Source organism: Bacillus rossius, chromosome 12 (genome assembly GCF_032445375.1).
Source record: "Bacillus rossius redtenbacheri isolate Brsri chromosome 12, Brsri_v3, whole genome shotgun sequence".
In the NCBI taxonomy this organism is placed as follows: domain Eukaryota; kingdom Metazoa; phylum Arthropoda; class Insecta; order Phasmatodea; family Bacillidae; genus Bacillus; species Bacillus rossius.
This window is the reverse complement of record NC_086339.1, coordinates 5,787,244-5,815,193: the sequence shown is the minus strand read 5'-3', so window position 1 is coordinate 5,815,193 and position 27,950 is coordinate 5,787,244. Positions and strand designations below refer to the sequence as shown.

The window sequence follows — 27,950 nt, the reverse complement described above, 5'->3', positions numbered from 1 at the left end:
ATGTGTAAGTGTAATGTAAGTGTAATTTGCGACTGTAATCATTCATCTAATTAAACTGCCACTCCGTGCGCGACGTGCCAACGACCATCTAAATCTCAAGTTTGTGTCTGTTATTATATTGAACCTCCCTATCCCAGCCAGGAATCAGCATATTATGCTGCACAGGGCCTGTGATGTGATACCAGCTACAGTCCCCTTCAACCACGAACTTTGCTGACGGTCTTAGCGGGCCACGCAGGGGCAACGCACCCACGAGACCCAAATTTGGTTAGACGCTGAACTAACCTGGCGCCCTCCCGGAACATAAATTCAATTAGAGCCAATATCCCTTTAGGACACTCGCCCAGTCTCGAACGCGAGAACCCGGACGACGGCAGTGAGATGCGAGATTTAAAAACCAGCACCTAAATACTGTTTCTTTATTATTTCGCAAACACCTCCTGAACAATTAGGAAACAGTCCTCTATACTTTTAAGGGCCAGTGCTTATTAGAAGTAGGTACTCCCTCCCACCATCCACAGCTGTCGATCCTAGTGGAACAGGCAGGGGCAAAAACCCACCACCACCTCGGTTAATCCTCAAATTAACCTGGCGCCCGCCGGAGATTTCCTTTAGAGCCACTGAAAACCACTAGGACCGCCCCAGGTCTCGATCCCGAGACCGCGGGCGACGGCATCGTATACCTGCATACTTTCACATTTGCATAATTTCACACTTTCATAGTTGCACAATAGAACAATTTAGCAATTGTGTACTTTCATATATATTTTTATCTGTGACTTCAAATAAATAAATTTATTTTTCTTATAACTGATGATGTAATAAGCAAAATGTTTCACTTTTGTAATGTTTACTAAGGTTTTAATCAAAACATTGTGTAATTATTTTATTAATAAATTTGTTAAATATTTTAATTATTTTTGTTGAAAATGGTTTTAAGCATTTTATTTGTTATCATTTCCCAATTTGTTTAATAATCATTTATATTCACTTTATTTTAAACAGTAAAATTATTATCTTTCATTATAAATTTTTGCTTCTGGTTTTTTAATTTTCTTAGAGAATCTTTTTTCTGTAAAGGTGACACAAAAATTTAGCTGATCTTATATCCATGGAAAATAACTAGAACTCAAAAATTATATACTGAACTATTATAAAATATTTAACTTGTATTTTTTACATCAAAAATAATTTATTAATTTATATAATATAAAATTTACTTCTCTCTGCTGCCAATAGCCAATTTTTTGAAATGAAAATGATTTCTGTCACAGACGTCACGACCTTAGAAGGTTCTAGAATCCTCGAAATCTCAGAAGCTTTTTAGAGCGCATTGCAGGTTGTGACGTCTTGAGGCGTGTTACATTGTTCGGAGCATTGGGTGGTTGTTTTGTCTCATTGGAAATAACGAATACTTAAGCCGGTTGACAAGTATTTTTTTTTTATCAAACTAGTGAACGTTTTTCAAGACTGAAGCTAAGTTGTTTGTTTGGTGCTGGTTGTTGTAAATTAAATGGCTGCAATGTCTGTGATAGGAATTGATTTTGGAAATGAATCGTGTTATGTAGCCGTAGCAAGGGCTGGCGGCATTGAAACCGTCGCCAACGATTATAGTTTAAGAGCAACTCCGTAAGTACCTTTTGTTTAATAAAACCCAGTTCCGAATAATTTTGGTCTTGATTTTCTGAATGATCTGATAAACAAGGGTTTGTGATGGTAAATACTTACTGGCTCTAGAATTTACTATATTATTTGATAGGTAATTTATGCAGGGTCGATTTTTTTTATCCATTAATGGTTTCCTAGGTCAAGGACTCGTTTTATTTTGTTGTGTCATGGTTGGCCGGTTCCAATGGTCATATACGATCAGCTGAACCCACACTTCGTTTTGTGATGTACCGAATTTGGTCATGACATGTTTGTAGCAGCGTATGATTCATCCGTATTTAAACTATGGATTTAAGTAGTGTGTATACATATCTTTTATGCATATATGCTATTAATGTATTTTAGTAGTACGTTCTATTAATACGAATTTTTAAAAATTTTCTTTTTCCACCAGGCAAACAGATGTTAGTGGACATATTTTATGATTGCCTTCATGTAAAACATATTTGCGACAGTAGTAAAGACCTCTGGCATGGTACTTTTTTCTTATATTATCTTGACACAAAAAAAAAAGGGATCTTAGCTAGCCCCCAATTTAGTTTAGGATTATTTTAATATTGGTTTTAAATTGTTGAATTAAGGTAATTATTAAAGCTACCGTAGGGTAATTTTGGACTGAAGGTGAATAACATTTTTTTTTTATCTACAAATTATACTGTGTTTAATTTTATTCATAGAAGTTCTGTGATTCAAAACAGCATTTTTTTTATTTTAATTTTTACCTGTTTTAAACAAACTACAAGCTAGGTAGTAAAATGTTGATAGGGGCAGTTTAGCTAACTCTTGGCAGTTGTGTTCTGTAATTGAGGACACTTAACAATTGATCGGGAACTGGGAGCTGGAGCAATCAATGTAAACATGTGATGTAAGAAATAAGAACTGGGTTGTGAGCTTTGAATTCAGAGAATCATTGCATGTAGCATAGTCAGAAATGCTTGGTATTTTAAAATTCTTTCTAAGGTCTGAAGTAAGAAATATTTTCCTTTTTGTTCTAACCCCCACAGAAACAACTTATCTCAAAGCAACTTCGCCTTTATCGTTTTCCTTTTGGTGGGATGTGAATGAATAGTCTGACAAATGTCTTGGACAGCTAATTGCAGGTGTAAGAGTATGTTGATTATTGGAGGAGTGTAAAGCAAAACTTATTATCTATGAAAGGTTTTGCCAAACCCCTTTAGTATTAAAGAGCTTAGGTCACTTTTCTTTGTTATCTGAAGTGGGCCTAGTAAGTAGCCTGGACTCGAGGAAGTCTCAGATGTGCTGGCTCCTTCTCCGCAGCTCATGCGTGGCGTTCAGCGGCAAGAACCGCATCCTGGGGGTGGCGGCCAAGAACCAGATGGTGACCAACATGAAGAACACCATACACGGCTTCAAGCGGCTGCTGGGACGCAAGTTCTCGGACCCGGCCGTGCAACAAGAGCTCAAGTTCCTGCCGTTCCGGGTGGTCGAGACGCAGGGTGGCAACATTGGTATTAAGGTGCGCCAGCTGCCGTAGAAATTTCCCTCGTATGCTCTCTTGACCTCTGGTATTGAATACTCTTGGAAGGTTTAGTGGCCACTGGCTTTTTTTGAGAAAGTGTAGGCTTTTGGCAACGTACAATTTTTTTTTTATTATGAAAACTGGCCAACAAGGTGAAAATTTTAGCCATATTGGGCGATTGATTGTTAATACTTAAGTGTTACGACGTGTTGTTAGTGACCAGGGTGTTATTAAATACAATTTAAATTGATCTGTTTAAAATAATTTTACTATGCAAACATTGTAATATTCTTAAACATATAAAATTACTTAATATTATTGCTTAAACAAATGTTCCAAAAACAGTGAGTGATTTATCGTGTGACAGGTTGTTCAATAGAAATGTCTTAAGTAATTATCAAGTAGTGGGGTACATAAAAAATTAATAAAAAAAATTGAATGCATTTTTTTAGATTCTGAAATTATCTGCAGACAAATGTTAGGGGCCTATATTGCAAATAGTTAATTTTAATTTTTTTAAAACTTTTTTATGAAGTTTTTAGGTTACCTACATTTTTTAATAGATAAGAATAGTGTTAGGAACTACTATATTTAATGTAGCTAACCAAAGACTGCAATTTTACAATATCCATAATGTACTGATGAGTTTTTTGGGAGTAGTAAGTAATATTACCAACACCAAGGAATGTGACAGTATTACATTAAAATTCTTCTGCTAAGATCTTGGAAACAAAGATAAGGAAGGGCACTCAGGCAAATGGCATGAAGAGCAGCTTGGGTGTACAGAAGGCGGGTCTACCATTGACCTGATATTTGCTGATGGAAAAAAGTTACAAATTTTGGGAAAGATCTAGTAGTGATATTGTTAGGTGAGCCAGGGAAAACTATGAGACATTGGCTGATGTACCGACAAGTGTGGGAACCCTGACTAAATTATAATCTAAAATATAATTAAAAATGTAATATATGTTTTGAAAAAAAATTACAAAAAAAATTGGTTTTTTGTTTAAATCAAGCTTTTAAAAACAAAAAAAACCGGTTTTTGTTTTTTAATACCAGGTTTTTTTAGTTAGGTATTTTGGTTCTCAGTATGTTCAAATGATAGCCATACAACATCTCCCTTTTTTCCACTCGGGCTGAATCAGAAAATTTATAACATAAAAGAACATAAGTCCAGCAAATCTGCACATCTGACTAGGACTTAATCTCAGAACGGGTATTTCCCCACAGGAGGAGGATTCTCCATAGAATGGGTGTTTCGACCAGAGAATAGAGATTTGCGGTACAGTTACGGATTTCCCACAAAAGAGGTCTCATAAAGTGTTGTCAGTGTGGTACATTTAAGACACAGCTTGCCTCACTTGATATCGTGGAGTGTCCCTGGGTACTTGGTAGTCGTGCCGGACTGTTGGTTGCACGCTGGTGTCTGCAGGTGTCGTACTTGGACGATGACCAGGTGTTCTCGCCGGAGCAGATCACGGCCATGCTCTTCACCAAGCTCAAGGAGATTGCGGAGCTCAATCTGAAGACCAAAGTCAATGACTGTGTCATCTCGGTGAGTGCCAAGTGAATGTGTATTTTAACTTAAGTTCCTAAAATTATATAACTAATAACTATAAAAAAAAGGACTTAATAGGGGTGTATAATTTACTGCTTCTTTATGCATAATCTTCTTCTTGTCAGTATTGAAGTCCTTGATAATTCTGAAGAGGAAAGCTCTCAAATTGATTTGAAAATTTCAACGTTGATTTTCGGTGTTAATGTCGATATCTTTTTATGGTGGCTACTCGCACGGATTGTTTTCCTTGCGTAGTGCAGACATGCTTGCGGTACCTTGACACGGGCAAGGACTGCTTTCTTCGTGTATTTGTGTTTGTCTATGTTCGTGCCCACCTAAAAAGTTGCAAAACTGTTGGTGGGCATGCCACAAATAAAATAAATACACATGTACGCATACCGTGTTTGAAATAGGATAGTTTAACTTTCAGTGGAGACACTTGGCATTGATGCAGTGCTGCAGTGAGTGTGTGAAGCGAGGGAAGGTGTCGGGTGCAGGTGCCGTCGTTCTTCACGAACGCGGAGCGCCTCGCGCTGCTGGACGCGGCCCAGATCGCGGGCCTCAACGTGCTGCGCCTGATGAACGAGACGCTCGCCACGGCCCTGGCGTACGGCATCTACAAGCAGGACCTGCCCGCCCCGGAGGAGCACCCCAGGAACGTGGTGTTCGTGGACTGTGGCCACTCGTCCCTGCAGGCCTTCGCGTGCGCCTTCAACAAGGGCAAGCTGCGCATGCTGGCCTGCACCTCGGACCCGCAGCTGGGCGGGCGGGACTTCGACCTGGTGCTGGCGGAGCACTTCTGCCGCGACTTCCAGGCGCGCTACCGCATCGACCCGCGCACCAACCCGCGCGCCTTCCTGCGCCTGCTGGCCGAGGTGGACAAGCTCAAGAGGCAGATGTCGGCCAACTCGACCAAGCTGCCCATGAACATCGAGTGCTTCATGGAGGACAAGGATGTGCACGGGGACATGAAGAGGTGCGTTACACAAAGACTTGTGGAACCGGGTTCTTACAACAGTTTAAAACTAAATGAATTATGGCAAATCATTGCTTTAGCTAATGATTACATCTATTGCTTATGAAAACACACTTTGCAGGCATTCAATTAATGATTCAAAATTTTAGTTTTCAAAACTTGGTATATTTGAAATGAATTATTAAGTTTCTTAACACTGCGTTTGCTGTGTGTTCTCAGGGCAGACATGGAGCAGTTGTGCGCACACTTGTTCCAGCAGGCGGAGAGAACGCTGCGGAGGCTGTTGGAGGATTGCAGTAAGTTTGCTCTACGAACAGCAGTGGTTGTGTTGTATTGGTGAAGGCGTGCGGGAAGGAGACGTGGTGGTTTGTGCTGCAGAGCTGCGGCTGGACGAGATCTACGCGGTGGAAGTGGTGGGCGGCTCGACGCGCATGCCGGCCATCAAGCAGCTGATTGAGCAGATATTCGGCAAGCCGGCCAGCACGACCTTGAACCAGGACGAGGCGGTTGCGCGCGGGTGCGCGCTGCAGTGCGCCATGTCCTCGCCGGCAATCAAAGTGCGCGACTTCTCCATCTCGGACGTGCAGAACTTCCCCATCAAGCTGATGTGGGACACGTCTCTGGGTGACGGAGGGTGAGTCTCGTGTGTGGCGTGCTTCGTGACCGCTGGCTTGCTTCTGGCACGGCTGCACCGTTCCGGTTCTTGGTAGGCTGTTACGATTACAAGTTTTCCAATTGAAATGAAATTTACAAAATTTAATATAAAAATATTCAGGATTACATATTAAGTGATGTGTCGGTTACACTATTTTCCCGGTTCTTAGAAATTGGTTTCCGGTTCTAGGTTAACCAGCAAACACATTCCCGCCTCACCAAAGATACAGAATGTCTTGATATACGTATGGCGCGTGTATTATTTCAATATGACTTCAGAGTGCCCCGCTTTACCATAATTCTTCCACAAACGAGTCACCTAGCCCCTGGGTGGCTCAGGTGCTTCATGTTCACTAGGTAGCTTCAGTATTACAGAAGTTATATCCTGTAAGGACCTACTGACATGGCCCTAAAGATTTTTTTTTTTTTTTGGCTGGTATTCAATATTGAATTATTTTTTTTGGGCAACATAATACACTTGAAACATACTGAACATAATAAGGGTCATTAGATACAACCCCGCTCACATTGAAAGCTAATTGTTGGAGAGTCTTACATAAGGTTGACATAATGGCCGAATGTTTTTAGGATGTTTCTTGATGTTATTGATTACATTTTGTGTGATAGGTTTTATTATGTTTGATGAGGGCCTTGACTGATTTATACATAGTACAAATAATGTAAATAGTATTGTAAATTAGTTCCTTAGAAAACAAATTAGGTTTTTTCGTACTTTTTTACAGACACTAGAATAAAAGAATGAATTTGATGATATAAACATGTTAATTTATGAACGAATCAAACTTTTTAAAAGATGTGATGGGATGTAGGAAGAATGTAGTTCCAGGGGTGGCTCCACATACATCTCTGTGTAGTTGGTAGTTCCAGGTGTTGTGACAGCTTACCTATCCCTCCCTCCCGTCTGCCTCTGGCTGCATATGCGTCATGTCACTAACTAGGATAATGACTTGACAATTTGAATTATAGCCAAAAGTGTAAAAATCTAAGATGGCATGGCCTCCTAATGTTTGCTGCCACAGTGTAAACATCTAAGATGGCATGGCCTCCTAATGTTTGCTGCCACAGTGTAAACATCTAAGATGGCATGGCCTCCTAATGTTTGCTGCCACTCCTCTTTTATGTTTCTCATGTCGTTGCCCTCAAATAATGTCGTAGCAATTTATCAGCAGGAAAGAAAACATTTTTCCATTTTTCTTTTCCACAGGACGCGCTGTTTCAACTGTAAACACTTTCTTTCGCTATTTTCCTCTGTGGCGTGTTGTTCGCGGTACGTACACTGCACTAACTGCCCAGATTAACCACAGGCGTGCGACTGAGTCCTAACAAGTCCATTTATGACCGTGCGGCACTGTACAGTGAAATCTTGCGTGTTGGGGTGATTTTCTTTTTTTGTACTTTTAATTGGTGTTAAGCCTAACACAGGTATGTGTATGATGTGGAAAAAACCATTACTTTGAAACATTTTTGACTGGTGCAGAATTTCATTGTAGCAGTGCTGTCGAGATGCAGTCTCCCGTGATGGACCCTGACACCCGGTGTAATGGCAGACAAGCTTTGTTAGTGGATGCGCTGGTGTGGCAGCAAGCATTGGTGTTTGTCCGTATGTGCATGCAACTCACACTAACGGGCCTGTGTGGAAGTAGTAATTCTGTAGTTTCGTTTAATTGGCTTTATTAATGACTGCAATAGTGTAGGACTTGAGTTTGCATAATGGCTAAATGAAATGGGTACTAATTGATGCTATGTTTGTATGAATTTTGCAACTTGAGATGCTTGTCTTAGTTGCTCTTTCCTTATCACAGTTTTGTTTTGGAAGAAGGGTGTTTTAAGTAAACAGTGTGTAATGTATAAAAAATATGAATGAGTTGTACTATTTATACGTAAATCTCAAACAGGTCCGTGTACAGTTGCAGTTCTCAGGATTGCTCTTGTCTAACGGCAGGAAAGCAAACTGCTCCCATTTGGAGGCTAGGCAGAGCACTGCTGCAGTTTTAGAGAATGCTCCTGATTCTTCATGTCAATAAGAAGTGAAGAAAGACTAAGATAAAATAATTCTTCCGTTCATTATTTCATTTTTTTAGGTTGATGTATATAGTAAGTTCTTGATTAACGAACATGTTACGTTCCTGGAAATTGTCAGTTAAGCAAAAGTCCAAAAATTAAATCACTTTTCCCATAAGGAACAATGTTAATGTCATGGGTTACGTTCCTAGACCTCCCTAATATGCCTAACATGCAATGTAAAATCTTTACGGTCATGCAGCTTGGAGGTGTGACACATTACAGCACAGCCAAAAAATAAAAACCTTAAAGAGGTTGGATAAAACAAGCCTAATTCCTAGAAGACTATTTAAACCTTGTCTGTTGTTTTACGGTACTGTCAACACTGGTGCGTGTAAATCGGCTGAAGTGAGAGAGTGCGTGATGTGGCTGTATCCCCTCATATGCCTTGGATGGAGGGGGCGAAACTCGGCACCTTTCTTCTTCCTGTTATGTTCTGTTTACATCCAGTTGGCATAATATTTCACTGCATGATACGAACTGCAAGAGTTGAATCGGTATTTATTTGGGGTAAAAACACAGTCACCCCACAGTGCCTGTACAATGAAGGGCTAATGTCGGCTACAAAACCGTTTGGAATAATACAGCTTGTGTACGTCACTGTCCGGCAAGTTGGTGAATGTCCTGCTGCTTCCCTTATGAGATGCATGCACCAGTGAAAGGGGTGAGTTAGCTGCCGTTCTGTTTGCCACGTGCATCGTAAATATTAGCAATATGTCTTAACTTTTTTTTTTGTATAAGTGCAAGAGAAAAGATAAGCGGACTCTCTCGTCGTCCTTCAGTGACACATTATTCATGTGTGTAAATAGTGCAGCATTCTGATAAGTGTTCATACAGACAATTCGAGTATTAGCCCATTCGTAAGTTGTGACGTGAAATGTCTGCAGTAACAAGTTTGGCATCTGCTAATCAAATTAAAGGTAAAATAAAATCAGGGTGGGTAGTATCGCTATACTACCATAATTGGTTTTTGCGTGAAAACATCTCTTGGACCATCAGGTAGAAATGAAACTCATCTTTTCATAAATCTATTTATCTGTATTTTTTTCTGCTTAATCTTAGTGATATTTTACATTTATCAAGTGTAATTTTTACATTTAATACATTTAAAACTGGGTAGTGAAACGAGAAATAAGAGACACGTGGTTTGATAATCTGGTCTTCATAGTTAGTTGATTTCAGCCATGCTAGCCTCTGTACTGGTCTATGAAATTGGTGGCCCTACAATAGCACCCAATGCTTCAAAGTCTACACTGCTCATGAAGGGGCCTCCCATGTTCTGGTGCTCTGATTCTGTGTGAACGAACGAGTCACCTGAGCACTCGATCCCTTTAACCACTGCCTCTGGCGCTGAATACTACTGTAATTGTGCTGCATTACCTGAAACAAGCAGTTTTAATTTCTGTTTTGTAAATTGTCACCTACCACAACTTTTCACTTGACCCCATTTTTTTTCTGCTTGGCTAACCTTTTGGAGTGCCCCAATATCCTCACAACAATGTATCACTTTCTGTTGCCGAGTTATGACTAATAATTTGGTCGTGCAGGGTGAATTTCTCGGCTCTTTTCCAACCCTCTTCCCATCCCAATGATGACGATGGCGTAAGTGCACTAACAGGCAACGTACAGTGGTCTATTCTCAGAATACATGCAAAACTTGGCAATAAAACTCTTGAGTCACTAGATGTATTAAAATTTTTGGCAACAACAAAAGCTCTGGCAGGACCTTAATATGGAAACCTTTTTAAAAACATTTTCATGTTAAAATATAGTGTCTTTTAATTAACAAATGTCCTTTAATCTAGGACTTACTTTGTAATTCTTTAGCATACTATATTATTTGTATTTTTTTTGTGCATTAATTTTTCTTTATAATTTTTTTATTTTACAGAGAAATGGAAGTATTCCCACAGAATCACCCAGTGCCATTTTCAAAGATGCTGACATTCTTTCGGAAGGAACCATTTTCAATTAAGGCATTCTACAGTGGAAATATTCCATATCCAGAACCCTTCATTGGTAAGTAGTTTTGATTTTTTTTGTCTGTAAAGGATCAAAATACAAATCACCGTAAAATGAAATAAATAGGACTAAATTTTTGTGTGACGTAAGTTTTTTAAAGGGCAATAAGAGGGTTCCAGTAAATACTGCAGTCATCAAAGTATGTGGTTCTGCAAAAACGACAAAATATAAATAAATATTTTTTTTATGTTTGTTTTGGTTTTGTGCCTGCAGAATGGTTGGCATTGCTCTCCAATGGCTCTCTTAATTTCTGTTCACCATCTGTTGGATGTAGATTAGTTGTGATTGTCCTTGAACTGTCGGGTTTCTGGAGTGGTGGTCGGCAAGTTGCCCCGTTCCTCAGCCCTCTGCTTCACTGCCGTGGTGGAGCTTCCCCCCTCTCCCGTTTCTTTTCTCTTCCCAGTCGCTCTCTTCCTCCAGCTAAACGTCATCACTCTGTTTTCATGTTCATCCTGATGCCATTTTCTAACTACATTTCCCTTCTGTTATGTTGAGTATTCTCTCTAGATCAGTGGTGGCCAGTTTATGGATGTGTTATCATGTCGCCCACGAAGTATCAACCTAGACATGACGTATGAAACTCTAAAATAATGTTGGTGCATCAACATTCATGAGATGTCAATATGTAGGTAGTAGACTTGGTGTTTGTGCATCAAGCGACTTTACAAAAGTAGAAAACAAATGGTAGTAATGTTTATACCGTATTTGCTCACGTAGAGGCCCCACCCGCGTATAAGCCCCCCTCCTCGTTTTGTAAACATTTTTGAGAAAAAATTTAAAAACATGTTTTTCTGGGTTTATCTGAGGGCAGGGCAGCTTCGCATGCATCAAACAGCAAGCCGTGTATTGTGAGCGGCGGGAGGTGATTTTTTAAGCGGCAGTGATGCAGAGACTGGTATTATAGTTTGTCCGCTCTCAGTAGGACTGTTGTGAGGCGTGACAGACGTACGCAGTTAGTCGTATCTCAAACGACAAAGATAAAGAAAGCTGGACTCGCGCGCTTGTGTTGATGTGCAGTGTTGTCGGAGAAGAAGAAGTGAAGAAGAGGTAAAGTGAAGAAGGAAGGGAAGTGGGTGGAGCAGGTACCTACACTCCTTTGTCTGGTTGGCAGGCTAGCTGGCAGGAGGGAGGTTAAGCCACGCCTCTGCCTCTCTCCCCCCCTGTTGCAGCGCTACCTCTCCCCCCTGTGGACTCTGCCTCGCTCTCCCTCCTGCCTCATCGCTGCCTCCCCCAACCACCCTCATTAGAACAAAGACGCATGACTTGCCAGTCGTTCCGCCAGCTGTTTCATTTAATCAAAATTTAATTGGTGTTTAAATAAGTTGTGGCAGTATTTCATTTTGCTTTTATTAAATGTTAGTTTTTCATACCTGAAAAAAAAGTAATATTAATTTTTTCCTCCAAATTTGCGTATAGGCCCCCTCCCCTCTTTTGGAGTCGAAAATTTGGGGGGGGAAAGGGGGGCCTTTACGCGAGGAAATACGGTATTTATCACTTTCAATGGTTAGATTATCACTTATATTTACGTGAAAATATTGACGGTAGGCAGAATTAATAAAAAAAAATTTTATTGCAAAAAACTGCTAACTTTGCATTTGTATGTAGCCTAACCTGATGAGCTCCATCATTGGGGTGGTTGCAGGGCAGTACACCATCAAGGACGTGAAGCCAGCAGCTGATGGGGAAAGCCAGAAGGTGAAGGTGAAAGTGAGGCTGAACAACAACGGTATCTTCACGGTGAGCAGCGCGTCGCTGGTGGAGAAGCGAGAGGCGGGGGACCAGGACGCGTCGGAGGAGGCCGGCGCGGCCGACAGCATGGAGCAGGACCAGGCGCAGCACAACCACGTGGGGCCCGAGGTGAGCAACGGCAGGAAGAGGAGCCGGGGCCTCCTCGGCGGGTACGCTAGCGCTCGCCAGGCCGCGGACTATCGCAGCAGGCTGCTTGCGTGGTTCTATTCGGTAGGTGTCGCTCGTCGGTCGATCGTGTCCTCGAGCGGGGAGTCCAAGAGAATGTATGGACGAGCTGACGTCAGTGGTCGGGGGCGGAGGGTGAGGTCACGTGACCACTACTGCTAATTCATTTTTTTTTTTTCCAGTCTGCTTTCGTTTCTTTATCCTTTTCAGATTGGGAATTGGTCTTTTTTTGAATGAATTAGCGCTTCTTATCCGTGCGTTCTCTAGCTCCTCAGTATTCTTGAAGGATGCGTTTTTAATAGCTTGTAGTCGTAGGTCATAGTTTGTGTTGTGGAGTTGTAGGTTTTCTGGTGTCGGTTTTTTGCACTACCTGATTCGGAGGTGAAAGTATGTTGTAGAGTTTTAAGGGAAATGTAGTTTCGTATTAATTTATCATGGTTATTCAGAGACAACTTACAACCTCCTGCATTATTGCCTAGACAATTTTTCACCGGAAATTGATTTATACGTATCTGTACAACAACACATAGGTTAAAAAATTTAGTACACTATATTTGAAGTGATAGTTGTAGTGTATTTTGTAACTACTCTGCCATTACAGAATACTGTAGAAATTTCAAGTTTTTGAAGCTTTTGCTCTGTACGTTAAGGCGACCAGTAAATCTTGTGCAAGCCAAGATCACTTTTTTTTGCATAGGGGACTAAATGTGTGTACTATTAAGTTTGGCTGCCACCATAATAAGAAATATTATGGAAATACATATTTTAAATTAAAATAAATATTTATGTACTAAATTTATGCTTTTTTTTTTTTTTGTTTAATAGCCTAACATTTTAATAATATTATGAAGAATTTGAAGAAGCTGTTGCTTAACGCGCAGAGCTTTTGCCGCTACATATTTGTTTAATGTAAATCACTCATTGTCACCTCCGAGATATTTTTATAAATGACATTTAACGATCATTCCATGTCTGTACACATTTGCTACACATCTACTTCACATATTTAAATTTATTGAGTTAACCACTAAGAAGATCAAATCAATGCCTTACAATGAAATTTTTTTTTTGAACATATGTTTGTCGAAAGGTAGCATCATTACTTAAAATTCAAATGAAAATGACTTGTTCTTTGGACGTCCATGACGAGACAAAGTAAAGCGTCATTTTTATACATAAACAGAGAACACTGTCATTTTATGAAATAAATTTGCCAATTCGTTTGCAGTATGACTCTCTCCCTCTCCTAGTCTCCTCACATTTAAGAAACACTTAGCAGTTTTTGTTCCCAAATCAGTGCACTGTGGCATACCACAATTAACTTTATACTTAAGAGTTAGGCCTGTGCGAAGCTTTGACTCGGTGAAAAGACCAAAGCTCTCTTTAGTTTTCGATTTGACTTCGCTAGAAAATTTTATTTTAGTTTTATTTAAAGTTTTGTTGATGTGAAGCTTTACATTTGTTTCAAAGCTTGAAAACAAGAGTCATTCATAAATTTTTTTTGTGTTGGAATTAAGTTAACTACATACTTAAAAAAATTCAAAGAGATTGATTTAATGATTGTTCAATATTAATATTTTTCATGTGTTTTTTTATAATTTTCATTGAATGTTATACATTGGCCCCAACTGGTTAATCACTTAATCAATTCAAACATTACAAACATTTAACAATTTTTTTTTACTTTTACCTGTATTTTATAAAATAAGTGATAACAGCTTCGCCGAGAATGATATTTGCAATTCAATTAGACTTTGGGTATATTTTAAAAATTTGATTTGATGTTCGCTTTGCTTCTAAAAACCAGTATTCGTACAGGCCTATTTAAAAAGCTTGATTATCTTTAACACATCTAGTGGCAAAGTCACTAACAAATAGTCATATCCTACTCTTTTATTGGGAGCAAGTTCTTTGCTGAGGGTTCAACTTTAAGGAAGCAGTGTCTGTTCAAACCAGTTGATAATTCAGACAACACTGTCGCTGTGTGTCGCCAACCTCGCAGGTCGCAGGTCTCGTGGTCCGACGGCTAGATCCAGGCATCGAATCGTGGGCCCGTTGAGAGTTCCAGACAACGGGTTGCCACTCTCTTTCTGTATTTATGAACTATCGTAGTTAGGTATTGGTTGAGGTTGAAAATAAAGGATGTAGAGGGACTTGGAAGTGTGTAGGATTTGTAGGGCTCGTAACTTCGACTGTGATTTCTGTTTATTTCTATTCGCAAAGGGCAGTGTTTCATCCGTGTGGCAACTTCACTCGTAAACATCCACCAGTTGCACGGCCATGTAACGAGAACATGTACATGTACAAATATCCGGTGGTGACAGAGCTGTTTGCAGTGGGCATGCACTATGTGACATGCACTTGGGCTCGAAACAAAACTGTACTGAGAGCAAATCATTAAATATTGAGGAGGAAATTAAATTAAGATTCTGGAAGCAGTTCCAACTGTTCTGCATGCCCAGTGCTTTTTTTTTTAGGTTCAATGTAGATTTTTGTAGATTGTAGAACTGCCAAAGGGAATGTAAATTCGTTGCTGAAGGAAATTGAATTTGTAGTGCAGTTAAAATGTAATAATATTGTTTGATATGTTAGCCAAAAGAATGAATGCTATGGAGATGGAAAAGTATGATTATGAAGCTCGGTGCAAAATCGTTGCGAACCTTGGCCAGAGATGGTTCATCGGTAACTTCCTGGACGGTCCACAAGGGAGTGAGATGGTACATTCAGCAGTGACAGCGATGCTCGCAGCTCGCATGGCCCCAGAGAGCACTCCCCCACAGAGACCTGCTAGCTGTTTCTGGGAGTGTTGAGTGTCCCTCCTGCCCTGCACGATTAACAGGTCTTGGGTTCGTGCACCGGCGACCCCCAGCTGTTATTGTGTGCTTTTCGGCTCCTAGCAACGAGCCCCCAGAGTATCGACACACCAAGACAACAGGCGCATGCAGTCTGCGCTACATACATTCTGAGGGCCCGGGTGGTCACTTTTTAAATCGCAAGGGGGTGCAATTGGTCGAGTGAACGAGGAGTAAGCTTGTGCCCTCCTTGTGATGGCAACCAAGCACAATGTTGCGGTTGCAGGCGACCCTGCAAGACCTGATCACAGCGAGGGGCAGCCATGCAGTAGGGGTTGTAGGCATGGTGGCAGCAAGGCCGTTTTCCCGTCACATCTCCCACCACTTGTGGCGGTTGCCTCTGTGTGGGGTACCGTCAAAATTTGCATTAAAATAATTCGCTGCTGCTACTGTGTTTAAAGAGTTTCAATGTCGTCGCCACAGACTTTTCTGAATATCAAGGTTTGACCATTTATGCTGGCTTCCAGATCCCGATGGTGAAGATAGTTTCACTTTCTCGTTCACTATTATTGGTACTCATATGTATTTTTTATATTACTTGTATAGTTTTTTTTTAATTTATTTTGTACAGCTTTAGTATGGTAATTTTTTTTATAATGCCATAAGTTTTGCTTGTATGTTTTGTTTATATAGGTTGCCTTGAACTGTTGTAATGACTAAAAATCTTAACTTTGCTTCAGGCAAAAAAAGGTTCTGCTAACCAGTTTGTTTTGTAGAAGTGTAACTTGATTGCAATTATTTATAATCCTAACGGAAAATGTTTAATCAGGTGAACAAACATGTAAACAATAATATAGAAGCAATTCTCACTCAAACAGTAGTTGGTCATAAGCATAACTCAGCATAGAGAACTCAAAATATTAACTAGGCTATTGATTGTGCAACTTTCAGGGTCTAAACTGTTAGCATTCACAGATTTTACTATCAAATCATACTCTTTGGTAATGGTGCCATGTTTGGTGTAAGTGCCTTTTCAAGTGTCAATTTCATATTATTCAAAGGTTTTGGAAGGTATTTTCAGTTTTTCTTTTTTTTCCCCCAGCATTTTATACGTAAAAATATCAAATTCAATAAATGCACATCTCTAGTTATTGTAGGATGTTTAAATGAGTACTACGATCTTTTTTTGAGTACTACGAGGATGCCCATAAAATAAGGTTTCCAGTTTTATGCACAGAAAACATTATTATTTGCAACGAAATATGTTTGTTGAAATGCCTGGACTCTACTATTTTTCTACAATTTACCCCCATAATCCTGTTGCAATTGATGCATTGTTGCATGCAGTGCAGCATTGTTTGTATACCCATGAGACAGAACACTCCTGCCTCAGCGTGCAGGTAGCATACGACTCAACTCCTCGTCGGTCCTGAAATTCGCTTCTTCCAGGTGTGACTTAAAGCAGGAAAGAGAGATGCTAATTGCTTGGTGCTATGTCCAGGTGGGAGAAGGGTCGTGTGATGTTGCCCCATCCAAGTCTGTTAAGGTCGGTGGGGGACGAGCGTTGTCTTGAGCCCTGGCCCTGGGTCCTGGGTGAGGGGCTGACCACCATCTTGGATTGTGATGTCACGACGGAGAGTTCTATACACGCGAATACGAAAAATGCAACACCACAGGCAACAATGCATTGATTGCAACTGGGATAATGTAAAAAATTAAAAAAAAAAAATCCAGGTTTTCCTACAATGCATAGCTCATTGCAAATTAACATGTTTTTCTTTGTGCAAAGAAATTGGCTGACTGATTTTATATACCACACTTTTAACAGAAATATAAAATTCTAAAAACCTAAGAATAAAGATACCGTGTTTTATCGCATAATCGTCGCACTGTTATGTTAGGGAATCTAAATTTGGAGAGAAAAATTCTCTCCTACAAGTTGCATGGTGGTTTTGGTCCCGCTGTTAGATTCCAATCGCTTTGTGTAGGTAGGTTTCCTGTATAAAACAATGTATTTTAAATTTGAAATCTAATGTTCATTTAAATATTATTGTTTAATTAATTTAATTAACAGAAATACAAAGTTGTCTGAGGTGTAAATTTTCTTTTAAAGAAATTTTAATTTTATCTGGTTGTCTTTATTGCTTTGTGTACCGCGTAAAATTTTTTAGCCTAGTTGGCATCATTCGTTTGGTTATGTTGATTCCCATATAGAGCCCACACACGTCATCAAATATCGATATTGATAGCTTGCAGATAGCATGCAATGCGCATGCTCATGTCTAGTCGAGTTAACTCATTTGATAGCCAACCCGCACTCTTTCGTGGTGTGTATTCAATGATATTTATGCTTTAGTTCCGGCTCACATTCGGGGCACCATTTTCATTTTTCTTTTTAAATTTGAACAAAATGTTTTTGTTACATGACTTATTAATTTAAATGTTTGGCCTGCTTTTGTATACTCTACTTTTTAAATAAATGTAGTTTCCATGAATAGGTTTTATTTTTATGAATGACTGAAACAAAAAATGGTTTTTTGCATAAAAGTATTAAATGTGTGATGATTATGGAATAAAACATGCTAGCTAGTCAGTTTTGGATCAACTATTTTAAAAGAACTGGAACCAAAACTATACTAACTATACAAAACTAAACCATTATTTTTTTTTTCTAGGGTTGAGCATAAAATGAATTTTGCAGTTTCGCTGATATTCAGCAATGGAAACTTATTTAGAAAATAAATTGTTATCAATATTGGTTATATTATAAGATACTTTTAAAATAAATATTATACATGTTTCTTTGTACAAATACATAAGTGTTTACATGTTTTAAGAATGTCATTTTGTTGGAACAGGTACTACCAGGTTTGTTTGTTACCTTAATTTCCTTACAAGTCCTTAAATTTCATCATTGGATCCTATAAAACTAATTTAAAAATTGAGTTGCATAATAATTAGAGATGGGCATATTCCCAATTTTCTTGAATTCAATTTGAAGGAGCACCTTGAATTTTATTGTGTTCCATGAATTTATTGGTCCATCCGCAGTAAAAAAATATCACACTGTTTTGTTTAGTGTTTCACAATAGTATTCAGCTTCTTGAATACTCTTTGTGCTTGCATTTATTTAGTGAGTGGTTTGCAGCTTTTTTTTTACGTATTGGTAAAATATTAAAATTCAAGTGCATGTATTTCGAGACTCCTTCAAAGTGTGCTTAGAAACTCCATAATTTGTATTATTGTAAAAAGGTATGAACCGTGTACTACTAAGACAAATAAACCTGTAACCTAGTAGTTGAGGGGTGTGCTAAGCCAACAGCTCCCCCAGTAAACCCTACTTCGCTCCAGTAAACTCCGCTCGGACTGTCTGCAGGAGGACGAGAAGGCACCCATGCCCGCAGACAAGAGGGACACGGACAGGAAGAAGAAGCAACTGGTGAAGACTGTTGATCTGCCGATCGATGTCTGCTCGCACGGCTTCTCCCAAGCAGACCTCAACAGCTTCGCAGAGCTGGAGGTACGTTGGCCTTGCCGATGTACTTCAAATAAATGTGCTAGCTTGGGGGGGAAAAAATTAATTTAGTTTTAAATTTACGTAAACATCATTGACAAGTTCGAATTTTGCTTGTAAAATAAGGCTGATATGCCTATTCTCTTGTTTTCTTTAAGTACATTAACCCGAAGAATACCAAATAAATGAAAAATGGTTATAGTGAATCCCATTCTCTTAATGTCAATGGTGATATCTGTAATGATCCTGGTATTCTTTCTAATGTCTTTGCTAAGTACTTTGCTAGTGTATATGTACCATCCACCAACCACCCTCGTATCATTGATCCCGATATTATTCACGATTCAATTCCTGTATCATTCTTATCAGAAAGCCAGGTCTTATGGGGAATTAAATCATTAAAACCAACTATGTATTATGTTCCTTACACAATAATAATGATTTAATTTACAGACTTATCTCAAATTTCAATAAATATGAAAATTTTATTAAAAACTTCAAATTTTAATTTTTATGATTACCCTAATATTCTGAGTAATTTTATAATCCTGTTTATTCTTCCAATTTTAGATCAATTAGTTAAAATTATCTCAGTTGCTGTTTTGTTTTGTTTTGTTTGTTATTGTGTCGTCCTTTATTTTCCTGTGTAGGTTGTATTTATTCGCTTGTATGTGCGTCTTTTATTATCCTGTTTATGTTGTATTTATTCGTTTGTATGTGTCGTGTTTGTATTACTTGTTCTGTGCACACCTCTAAAGCTTCGGCTGTTGGTGTGCATGTCACAAATTTTAATAAATAATAAATAAATAATAATAAATTGCAAAGAATAAATTGTTTTTGCTTTTTTAACATTTAACCTTTTCGGTCTGTTGGATCAGTGAAATGGCAATTTATATATGTTACATGGAATTTATCAAATCTTGAACGTGGGGGTTACTTGTACCTACATTCTAGTGGATAGTGGACATCATACTTTTTGGCTGTGAAATAAATTAATTTTATTTTTGTTTAATATTATATAATAATTATACAAATGCGTTATAATTATGTTGTAAGGTTATATTACCATACAAAAGTCCAAAAAAAGAGTGTTTACAATTAAAAAAATAAATTAGGTACTGACAAAAGTTTCACTGAAAGGGGTTATCTGCAATTTTTGATACAGTTTTTGCATGAAGCTGTCTTTTGACCCTCACGTTTTGTTCCTTCAAGCTTTTCATTAATTACTATTTATTTATTTTTTTCCCAGTTTTTCCCGACGTATTGCTAATTTTTTTTACATTTTCTATTTTGCCCCAAACTGTTTGTTGGGAGTGAAGAAGTAGTAGTAGTAGTAGTCTGTAAAAGGTGTGATGCACTTGACACCTGTGTGTCGGGAGCGAAGTGGGCGCGGCCTGAGGGAAGCGCGGGGTGCTCGCAGGGCAAGATGATCGCCAACGACAAGCAGGAGAAGGAGCGGGTGGACGCGCGCAACGCGCTGGAGGAGTACGTGTACGAGCTGCGCGGGAAGCTGTCCGCGGAGGAGGAGCTGGCGGGCTTCGTGCCCGAGACGGAGCGCGAGCAGCTCTGCGGGCACCTGGGCAGCATGGAGACCTGGCTGTACGAGGAGGGCGAGGACTGCAACCGGCAGACGTACGTCGACAAGCTCACCTCCCTGCGGGTCAGTACCTTCCGCTCGCTTGCACGCATCAGGCTTTTCAAAAGCATCAGCTTCATGAATTTGATTTATTATTTCAATTTAATCGTTTTAAATTAGCAACTTCATTGACATTAATTTGATTACAGTTTATTTCTAAAAAAAATTGCTCATAATTATTTCTAAACGAATAATTTCACATTAAACTTGAAAAAATTGAAGAAGAAAAAAAATCAAATTGTGGATGAATGTAATTAAGTGTATTGATTCGTATTTAATTACAAGTATTTTCATCTAGCTCAAAGCCATTTTAATAAAATCACAAGTTACCAAATTTTAATTTGAAGGGTACTTGTTGCAGATCAGCAAATAACCTCCAACCCACGCATGGATAAACTATAAAAAAGTACCCTCACAAAATATGTACCTGAAAACAAATGGCAATGTCCTAAGCTGGATTAGGAATGGCTACTAGAGGTGTGTTATTGTAGGTATAAGCAAAGTTAAATTTTATCTTGACGTCATCTTTACTATCCTCTCAACTGCGAATAGATACATTATAAACAGGTACAAAATAGTTTCTTTCACAAAATACATAGTTGAATAATTCTGATATAATACTGATAATACTGTATAATACTGCTCTCTGTAACTGTAACAACCATAACTTGCACAAATTTATAAACATAACATTAAACTATTATAGTTTACAGTATAAAGTTCCACAATCGGACTCTCGCAAACCAAAGCTAGCTAGCAGTGAATGTCAAAAAGAGAAAGTCAAATAGATACAACACATTATGCCACAAACGGCCTAACTTGTTAACGTAGACCAGACTAATATAGAACTGGCAAAGCATGATACAGTTACTACTACAAAAAAAGAGAAAAGAATTGAAAAAATTATTTAACCACAAAACCGTACGTACCACGAGACTACTCGACATGGTTACCCTACTGCAGAATGCCAAACGTAATTTCCAAGTGGCAAGCCGAAACAAATAATTTAGAAGAAATATCATTAAGCTACATAACGATCACCTGACGTTAAGAACAGGGCCACAACCTGTTGGTGCCCAAGCACACAAACCCAAGTTCCGCGAAGGAGCTTACCATGTCGAGAGCTCGCCAGCACCGTACCCCTGACTGACTTAAAAAAGGTACAAAAGGAACTACATGCTGCTCGAATGCAAAGTGACCCGACACCGTCGGTGGCTACAGCTGAAAAGGCCATGAGACCTAGCACCTAAAATCCTCGAAAGCAGCGCCCCAGAAGGGGAACCGCGCAAGCGCAGTAAACCAGAAGGGTGGGGGATCAATTACCAATTGGCCGGAGAAGGAATCGTGTCGTATTTAAAGGGGAAAGGAGGGGTGATGGGTAGGAGGGGTGACAACTACGCCGCGCCGAAGTGGAAGTACATGACGTTGTCATTACAAATTAACAATGTATCAATAAGTACTTTTTCATCAATGTTTTCTTATGACATTATCACGTAAAAGTATCGTCCGTAAACCACTTTACAGACAACCTCCTGTATGTTTTTTTTTTTTTTTCATTCAAAAAGTGTCGAAGGGATGGAATTTTGTATCGGAATGATGGTGAACTTTTGACAATTAACTTACATCATTATGAGACTGCAACCCTAAAATGCTATGACACTTTTTCTGGTAGACACACAGTGATTGACCAGATGCCTCCTAGGGCTGTAACTGCCAACTGCTTTCGACAGCTCGGGAAATTACAGTTTTTACTAGAACAAACTGCACACAATTTTTCGTAATATGTTTCATGAAAAAGCATGGTGTGCATTTTACTCAAAACTTGATGGAAACACTGCATGCTACAGTCATCAAGATCCAAGGTTGGTTAACCTGCTGTTGAGGTTTGTGAAGAGCACTATCTCATATAACACCAAAATTAACCAAAATTTGCACAAAATGGAAAAATATTTTTAGCATCATATGTATAGTGCTAGGACGTACAATAAAATTAACTTATTAGTTCATGTTTAATATGTTTTCTCGCCTATTACATTCACAAAATCATATTTCCTTCATCACTTCCATACTATATCCCAATGTTATTTCTCCATATTTAAAACTTTTGCGTTAATGCATTCATCATTTCCCCACAGGATAGGAGTTTAAATTTTTTAAATAATAAATCTATTTTTTTTTTTTTTACAATGTCTACAAATAACTAATTAATTTAATTTTACAGTAGTATTTAGCTGGGTGTAATTTATAACTTATTCAGATAATTTAATTGATAAGATCTTGATTAGTACATACTGTAATCATTCGTGTAATGTCCGCAGTAATTTGTCCACATTTTTGGCCGAAAAAATGGGGTGCGGACATTATGCGAGGAAAAATACAAAAATACAAAATTTTGTCTTATTATTGGAACGCGCAATTTCCCATGCCTTTACTTGAACCATTTCATACGAAACGGCACAGGCATTACTTCTTAATTCACGTATATAGTTTAAAACTTTAACTTCAAGTTCTGGGAACTTCCCAGCCTTGGGTCCGCGAAACGCACGCCGTGTTGCATTTGTTGACTGCAACTGTTCTTTTATTTTCCGCCACTGACGAACACTTTTTTCGTGCATTTAAACTCCCTTTCAGCAGCCCTGTTCCCATGCTCTTCAGCATAACGAACAACTCTTAATTTAAACCGCACAGTGAAGGATTTATATTTACCCATTCTGTACTCTACACTACAAAACACGACTTGAAACTCACGCCTTGAACTTGCATGCGTGTTGGTCAGCTGTGTTTACCGTTACCGTGCTTTGTTCAGTTCAACGAATTTACCCACCCTTTCAGGACAGGAGAGAAAGGACAGCTCAAGGTCACGGCTTTGTTTACAGAGCCGTCAACTTTCCATTCGTACTGTGTCCTTTGGGGGTGGCCAAAGTTGTGTTGCCCGCCGTAGACGACTGGTGCGGACATTATGCAAATTTTAAATTTTTTCTTTTAAGGATATATAAATAAAGGGTGCGGACATTATACGAGGGCGGACATTACGCGAGTGAATACGGTAATTTTTTGTTCCTGTAAATCACAAGAAACTCTAATGAGCTAACTTTGGTTGCTATTAAAGTGGAATCAGGAAACCCTTGGCGATACACTCGCGAACACGTGTGTGAATCTCTTGTTCTTGAAGCGTGACGGAGGCTCGTTCAGCGTACGTCCTGTGGAAGGTGGCGGTGTGTGTGATGCTGACTGCAGAACCAAGGGGAGCCCATCAAGGCGCGGCGCGCGGAGTGGGAGCAGCGCGGCGCGGTGCTGGACGACCTGGGCGCGTCGCTGCAGCTGGCGCGCAAGGCGGTGGACCAGTGGCGCGCCGGCGACGAGCGCTACTGCCACCTGGCGTCGGAGGAGGTGCACAAGGTGGAGCAGGCCATCGGCAGCACGCACCGCTGGCTGGAGGAGAAGCGCCAGCTGCTGGCGGGCACGCCCCGCTGCCACGACCCGGCCGTCACCGTCGCCGCCATCCGGCAGGAGAGGCAGGTCCGTCGCAGCACGCCATACTTTCCTACTAGTTAGTGGTCTAGTACAGATCTAGTACATTTTTCTTTAATACCGTATTTACTTGTGTATAGTGCGCACCACGATTTTTGCAACAAATTCAAAAAAATAAATTATTTTATTCCCCAAAAAATAAATTTTACTAACATTTTGTGGCTCCTGTTAAGTAATTACTTATGAAACAAATGATTATTTACATTGATGTGTGGTGATGTGTCAGGAAAATACTTAAATTCAGTACTCTTCCACCTGAAAGCAAAATTTTTGTGGCATACTGTACCATCTGAAACGACCGGGCAAGCTAAACTCTGCTGTGTAGATGGAAGATAATGAAGCGCTGTATCATCGTCACAACTGGTACAAGGGCGGGAGGGAGGGAGGCAGGCAGGAACGGGACTATGACCATCAAGTAACCTTCACAGTTGACAGAACTAAACACCACCACTCCCATCACAGTTGCTAAGCTGGCGCCGAGGACTAGATGACTCACCTCGCGCGCGCACGTGTGTGTGTGTGTGTGTGTTTGTGAGCGTGTGTGTACGAGAGACCAGGTTGTGTGTGTGTGTGTGGGGTCACCCATCACCCCGCAGTTAACGACTAACACTCCTCCCCCGCCTCAACTTTTTTTCCCGTGTATAGCGCGCATCCTTGATTTTTTTTCCTTTACTTGAGGGAAAAAAGGGCGCGCTATACACGAGTATATACGGTATAATAATATTACAGTAACTCCAATATGTTTTATTATTAAGCGCAATTATTTTAAAAAAAACTATGGAATGTATGTGTGTGTGGTGTGATATTTAAGTTCGAGCATTGCAATGTCATGATAACTTCCTAAATTGTTAAAAACCATAACAAATTATAATTTAGTACTTTTTTTTTTCTAATCTAGTACTTTTTTCTCACCTAAGTTGGTACGAAATATTTTTTCCTTGTGGACACCCTGCTCACAAGCAGTGAAAATTGAAACTGTTATTACATTAACTATTCAAAGGTTTGTTAAAATTAGCAATTCCAAATGACTTTACGATACTGAAAATGTCTTATAAACATGTCTACGCCTGCATGCGGTCTTTGGATCCTTCATACAATATAGCTTAAAAAAAAAAAAAAACAATGTAACTTACAGCTGATCATAGTAAGTACTTAAAATGCACTCTAAAATTAACTCCTGTTATCTAACATAAACAGGGTAGGACATACGATATATTTACGTTTATGGATGTAATGAAGTCAACTAGATTAAATGTAATCTGATGGACAAGACAAAAAATACATTGAACAAATCGTAAGATTTATTTTCATGTCTTGAACAGTTGGGTATTTGATCGCCTTAACTACAAATTTACTAAATCTCAAAATACAAATAAGAAGATGGTTAAGGGGAAGTAATAAGTAACAGGGCATGTGATGAATCTCTGTAAGTAACTTGGCTGATGGTGAAAATTATTCAGGCTATTGCTGAATAGGTGTGCTGTATGTGCACCCTTATCTTCCAGGTGACAGTCTGAGAACACCATGATTTGCATAATTTGTTTGTTCATACTGTTTAGGTAGTACCTTTGAATATATATACTGTATAGAAGTCGCGAGTGGATAGGATTTACTCTACGTTTTTCAGAAGCGTATAATGAGCAGCTTGGGAACTTCACCGCTGCAGTGCGCTGCCGTAACGCCCTGTATCGTCTTAGTTGTTATTTACACGTTAGAGCGCAGCACTCGCCCGCTGTCATTCCCCGCACCCCTCATCCATCATTCACTGCAGCTCAACGTCGTTCAACAGGAGGTGGAAGGGGTGTCTGAAGAGTTGGACACTTGTCCGCTAGGGACCACCACAAGTCGATGCCCTAGAGATGGTGGCGATTGCGGCGGTGAATTAACCAACTACCTCAAAACCGTATTAGAATTTTTAACCTGGGCTGGCGACTTCTATACAGTATATATATTCAAAGGTAGTACTTATATATTAAAAAAAAAAAAAAAAAAAAAAACAGTTTTTTTTTTTTTTTGTGAAATCACTTCATTAACTTTTAAATTCAATTACATCAGTTAAACTAAAAATTAATTACATTTTTATATATGCCAAATAAAATCTGAAATAATAATAGAAATCAGTGGAAATAAAACATTTCTACCTGTCCACCTTAATTCAGTAATTTTTTTCGGATGTTTCACAGGACACTAGCTTTTCTCCACTTAATAAAGGGGGAGAAAATAATTTTAGTGTCTTGTCAGGTACCAAATTTTAAATACATAGTAATTTCTACTAGAAATCTAGATTGTATAGCGTAAATATTTCTCATGCCAAACTTTGATTTCACACAAAAAGTTTTAAATTTCTTGGGTTGTTGATTGAAACAGAATGAATTTAGCGTGCGTAACTGGAGTGCCTGGTTGTTGCTGCTGCAGACGTTCGAGAGCACGGTGGGGCCCGTGCTGAACAAGCCGAAGCCCAAGGTGGAGCCCCCGCCACCGGCCCAGAGCGCCGAGGGAGCCGACGGGAAGATGGGGGCGGACGGCGACCAGACGCAACACGCGCAGAACCACCAGCCGTCGCAACCCGGGGAGGACGGGATGGACGTGGAGTAGGCCTCCGTTGTGCAGTTTGTGTGAAAGTGCTCGTGCTAGGGTAAATGATATGGTTTGAGCAGGCACCCGCTGCTCAGAGTGTTGCACAGTTGCAATCTGTGTCGTAGACCTCATCATGACAGCTTCGTCATTCCACCATAATCTCATCACTGCGTTCCTCTCTTAAGTGTTTTGTTTGCGCGTGGTTTTTCTAAGGTCTTTAAATTATTATGTCAGTTTTTATAGTCGCCTAGTTTGTTTGTGCTTGTGATTCGCATCGCAAAGCTACTAATGGCTCTCCATAGAACAAGTTCCAGAACTGCCCCGGTCGATGTGCCCTCATATACATAGGAGACTCGAGTCAACAAGTATTACTATTTGAATTAGCAGGTGTACGGTTAATGTCACATAAAAATTGCATTTAATTGTAAAATACATTGTGCATGTGCACAGCTTGTGAAATGCTTGTAAATTTAAGATGGATAGAATTTTTGAAAGTGAAATTTGTAAAGTTGTGATCTATTTAAGAAATTGATGTTAAGCTAGGCCAATGTTACTATTAAAACATAACTAAGCAAATTCACAGTTTATTATTTATTTATTTTATTTTTTAATTGAATAGCAAATTAAAAAATTTACCACACTTATTATGCAAGTTTAGATACTTTAGCATTACTTTATCTTGCTTAAGTGTTAAACAAGGGGAGGGGGGTTTAATTTCCTTGTCAAACCACTTCGCACAATAATCCACTGTCCAACCGCAGTTCAGTGAAACTAGGGTGCTGCGTGCAAGAAGCAGGCCCAATTACATAAGACCTTGAGCCTGTGAACCTGGTACAAGATAGGATTGGCTGGGGAAGCCTACAACTCACGTAGTTTTGGTTCCCTACCATGTTCGTGCAACTTCGGATTTCTCTCAAAAATTGAAATTAAAAAAATCGAAGGGTTAGGTCAGTCACAACATGCTTGTTTTCATTGGAAACTTCTGATTTAGCGGCTGAAGTGGCATTAATACCAAAACGCAAAACTTCGGAAATCTTTGCAGGGAACTGAAACTGTGCGAGTTGTAGGTTTCCCAATTGGCTGAGATCAAGAATAAACCTCTCAGAACTAAGTGTGACCAGTTGGGGAGGTAATAAGCCTGAATACTTTCACAAGTAAAATAGCTGTGAGGAATAACCTTGTATAACAGCAGAATAAAAAGAGGTGGGTGGGTGCATGGATGCAAAATTTAAATTTGTGAGCTGTTCACACCTGTCACTTCAGTGTTCCTCAGCAAAAAAGTTGCTTGCTTTGGCATTCTCCACTACCAATTAATTGTATGCTTATAGAAGTTAAAATTTTATTAATAAAACACTGTTTCAGGTTTAAAAAAAATGTAATCATACCATATATGTTTGTGCAAAAATTTACAATACTCTGTACAATGGACATTTACAAAGTATTTTGTACCCTTAAGAAAAATTAATTATTTATGAACATGATATTTAAGTCAATACAACATAGTGCAGTAATTTATTTTAAATGCTTGGCAGAAAAACAGTAAAAA

At 39.3% G+C, this 27,950-nt stretch overlaps 1 protein-coding gene across 1 annotated transcript; it reads left to right on the top strand.

Annotated features, from left to right (window-relative positions):
- Positions 1-1,138: 1,138 nt before the first annotated feature.
- LOC134537434 (heat shock 70 kDa protein 4) lies at positions 1,139-26,980 on the top strand. The gene is made up of 12 exons (XM_063377861.1): positions 1,139-1,629; positions 2,947-3,145; positions 4,581-4,703; positions 5,204-5,682; positions 5,902-5,978; positions 6,061-6,316; positions 10,310-10,437; positions 12,083-12,297; positions 18,523-18,666; positions 20,081-20,320; positions 23,534-23,815; positions 26,243-26,980. The coding sequence occupies exons 1-12, from the start codon at positions 1,514-1,516 to the stop codon at positions 26,420-26,422; spliced, it is 2,439 nt and encodes an 812-aa protein (XP_063233931.1). The 5' UTR covers positions 1,139-1,513; the 3' UTR covers positions 26,423-26,980.
- The last annotated feature ends 970 nt before the right edge of the window (positions 26,981-27,950 follow it).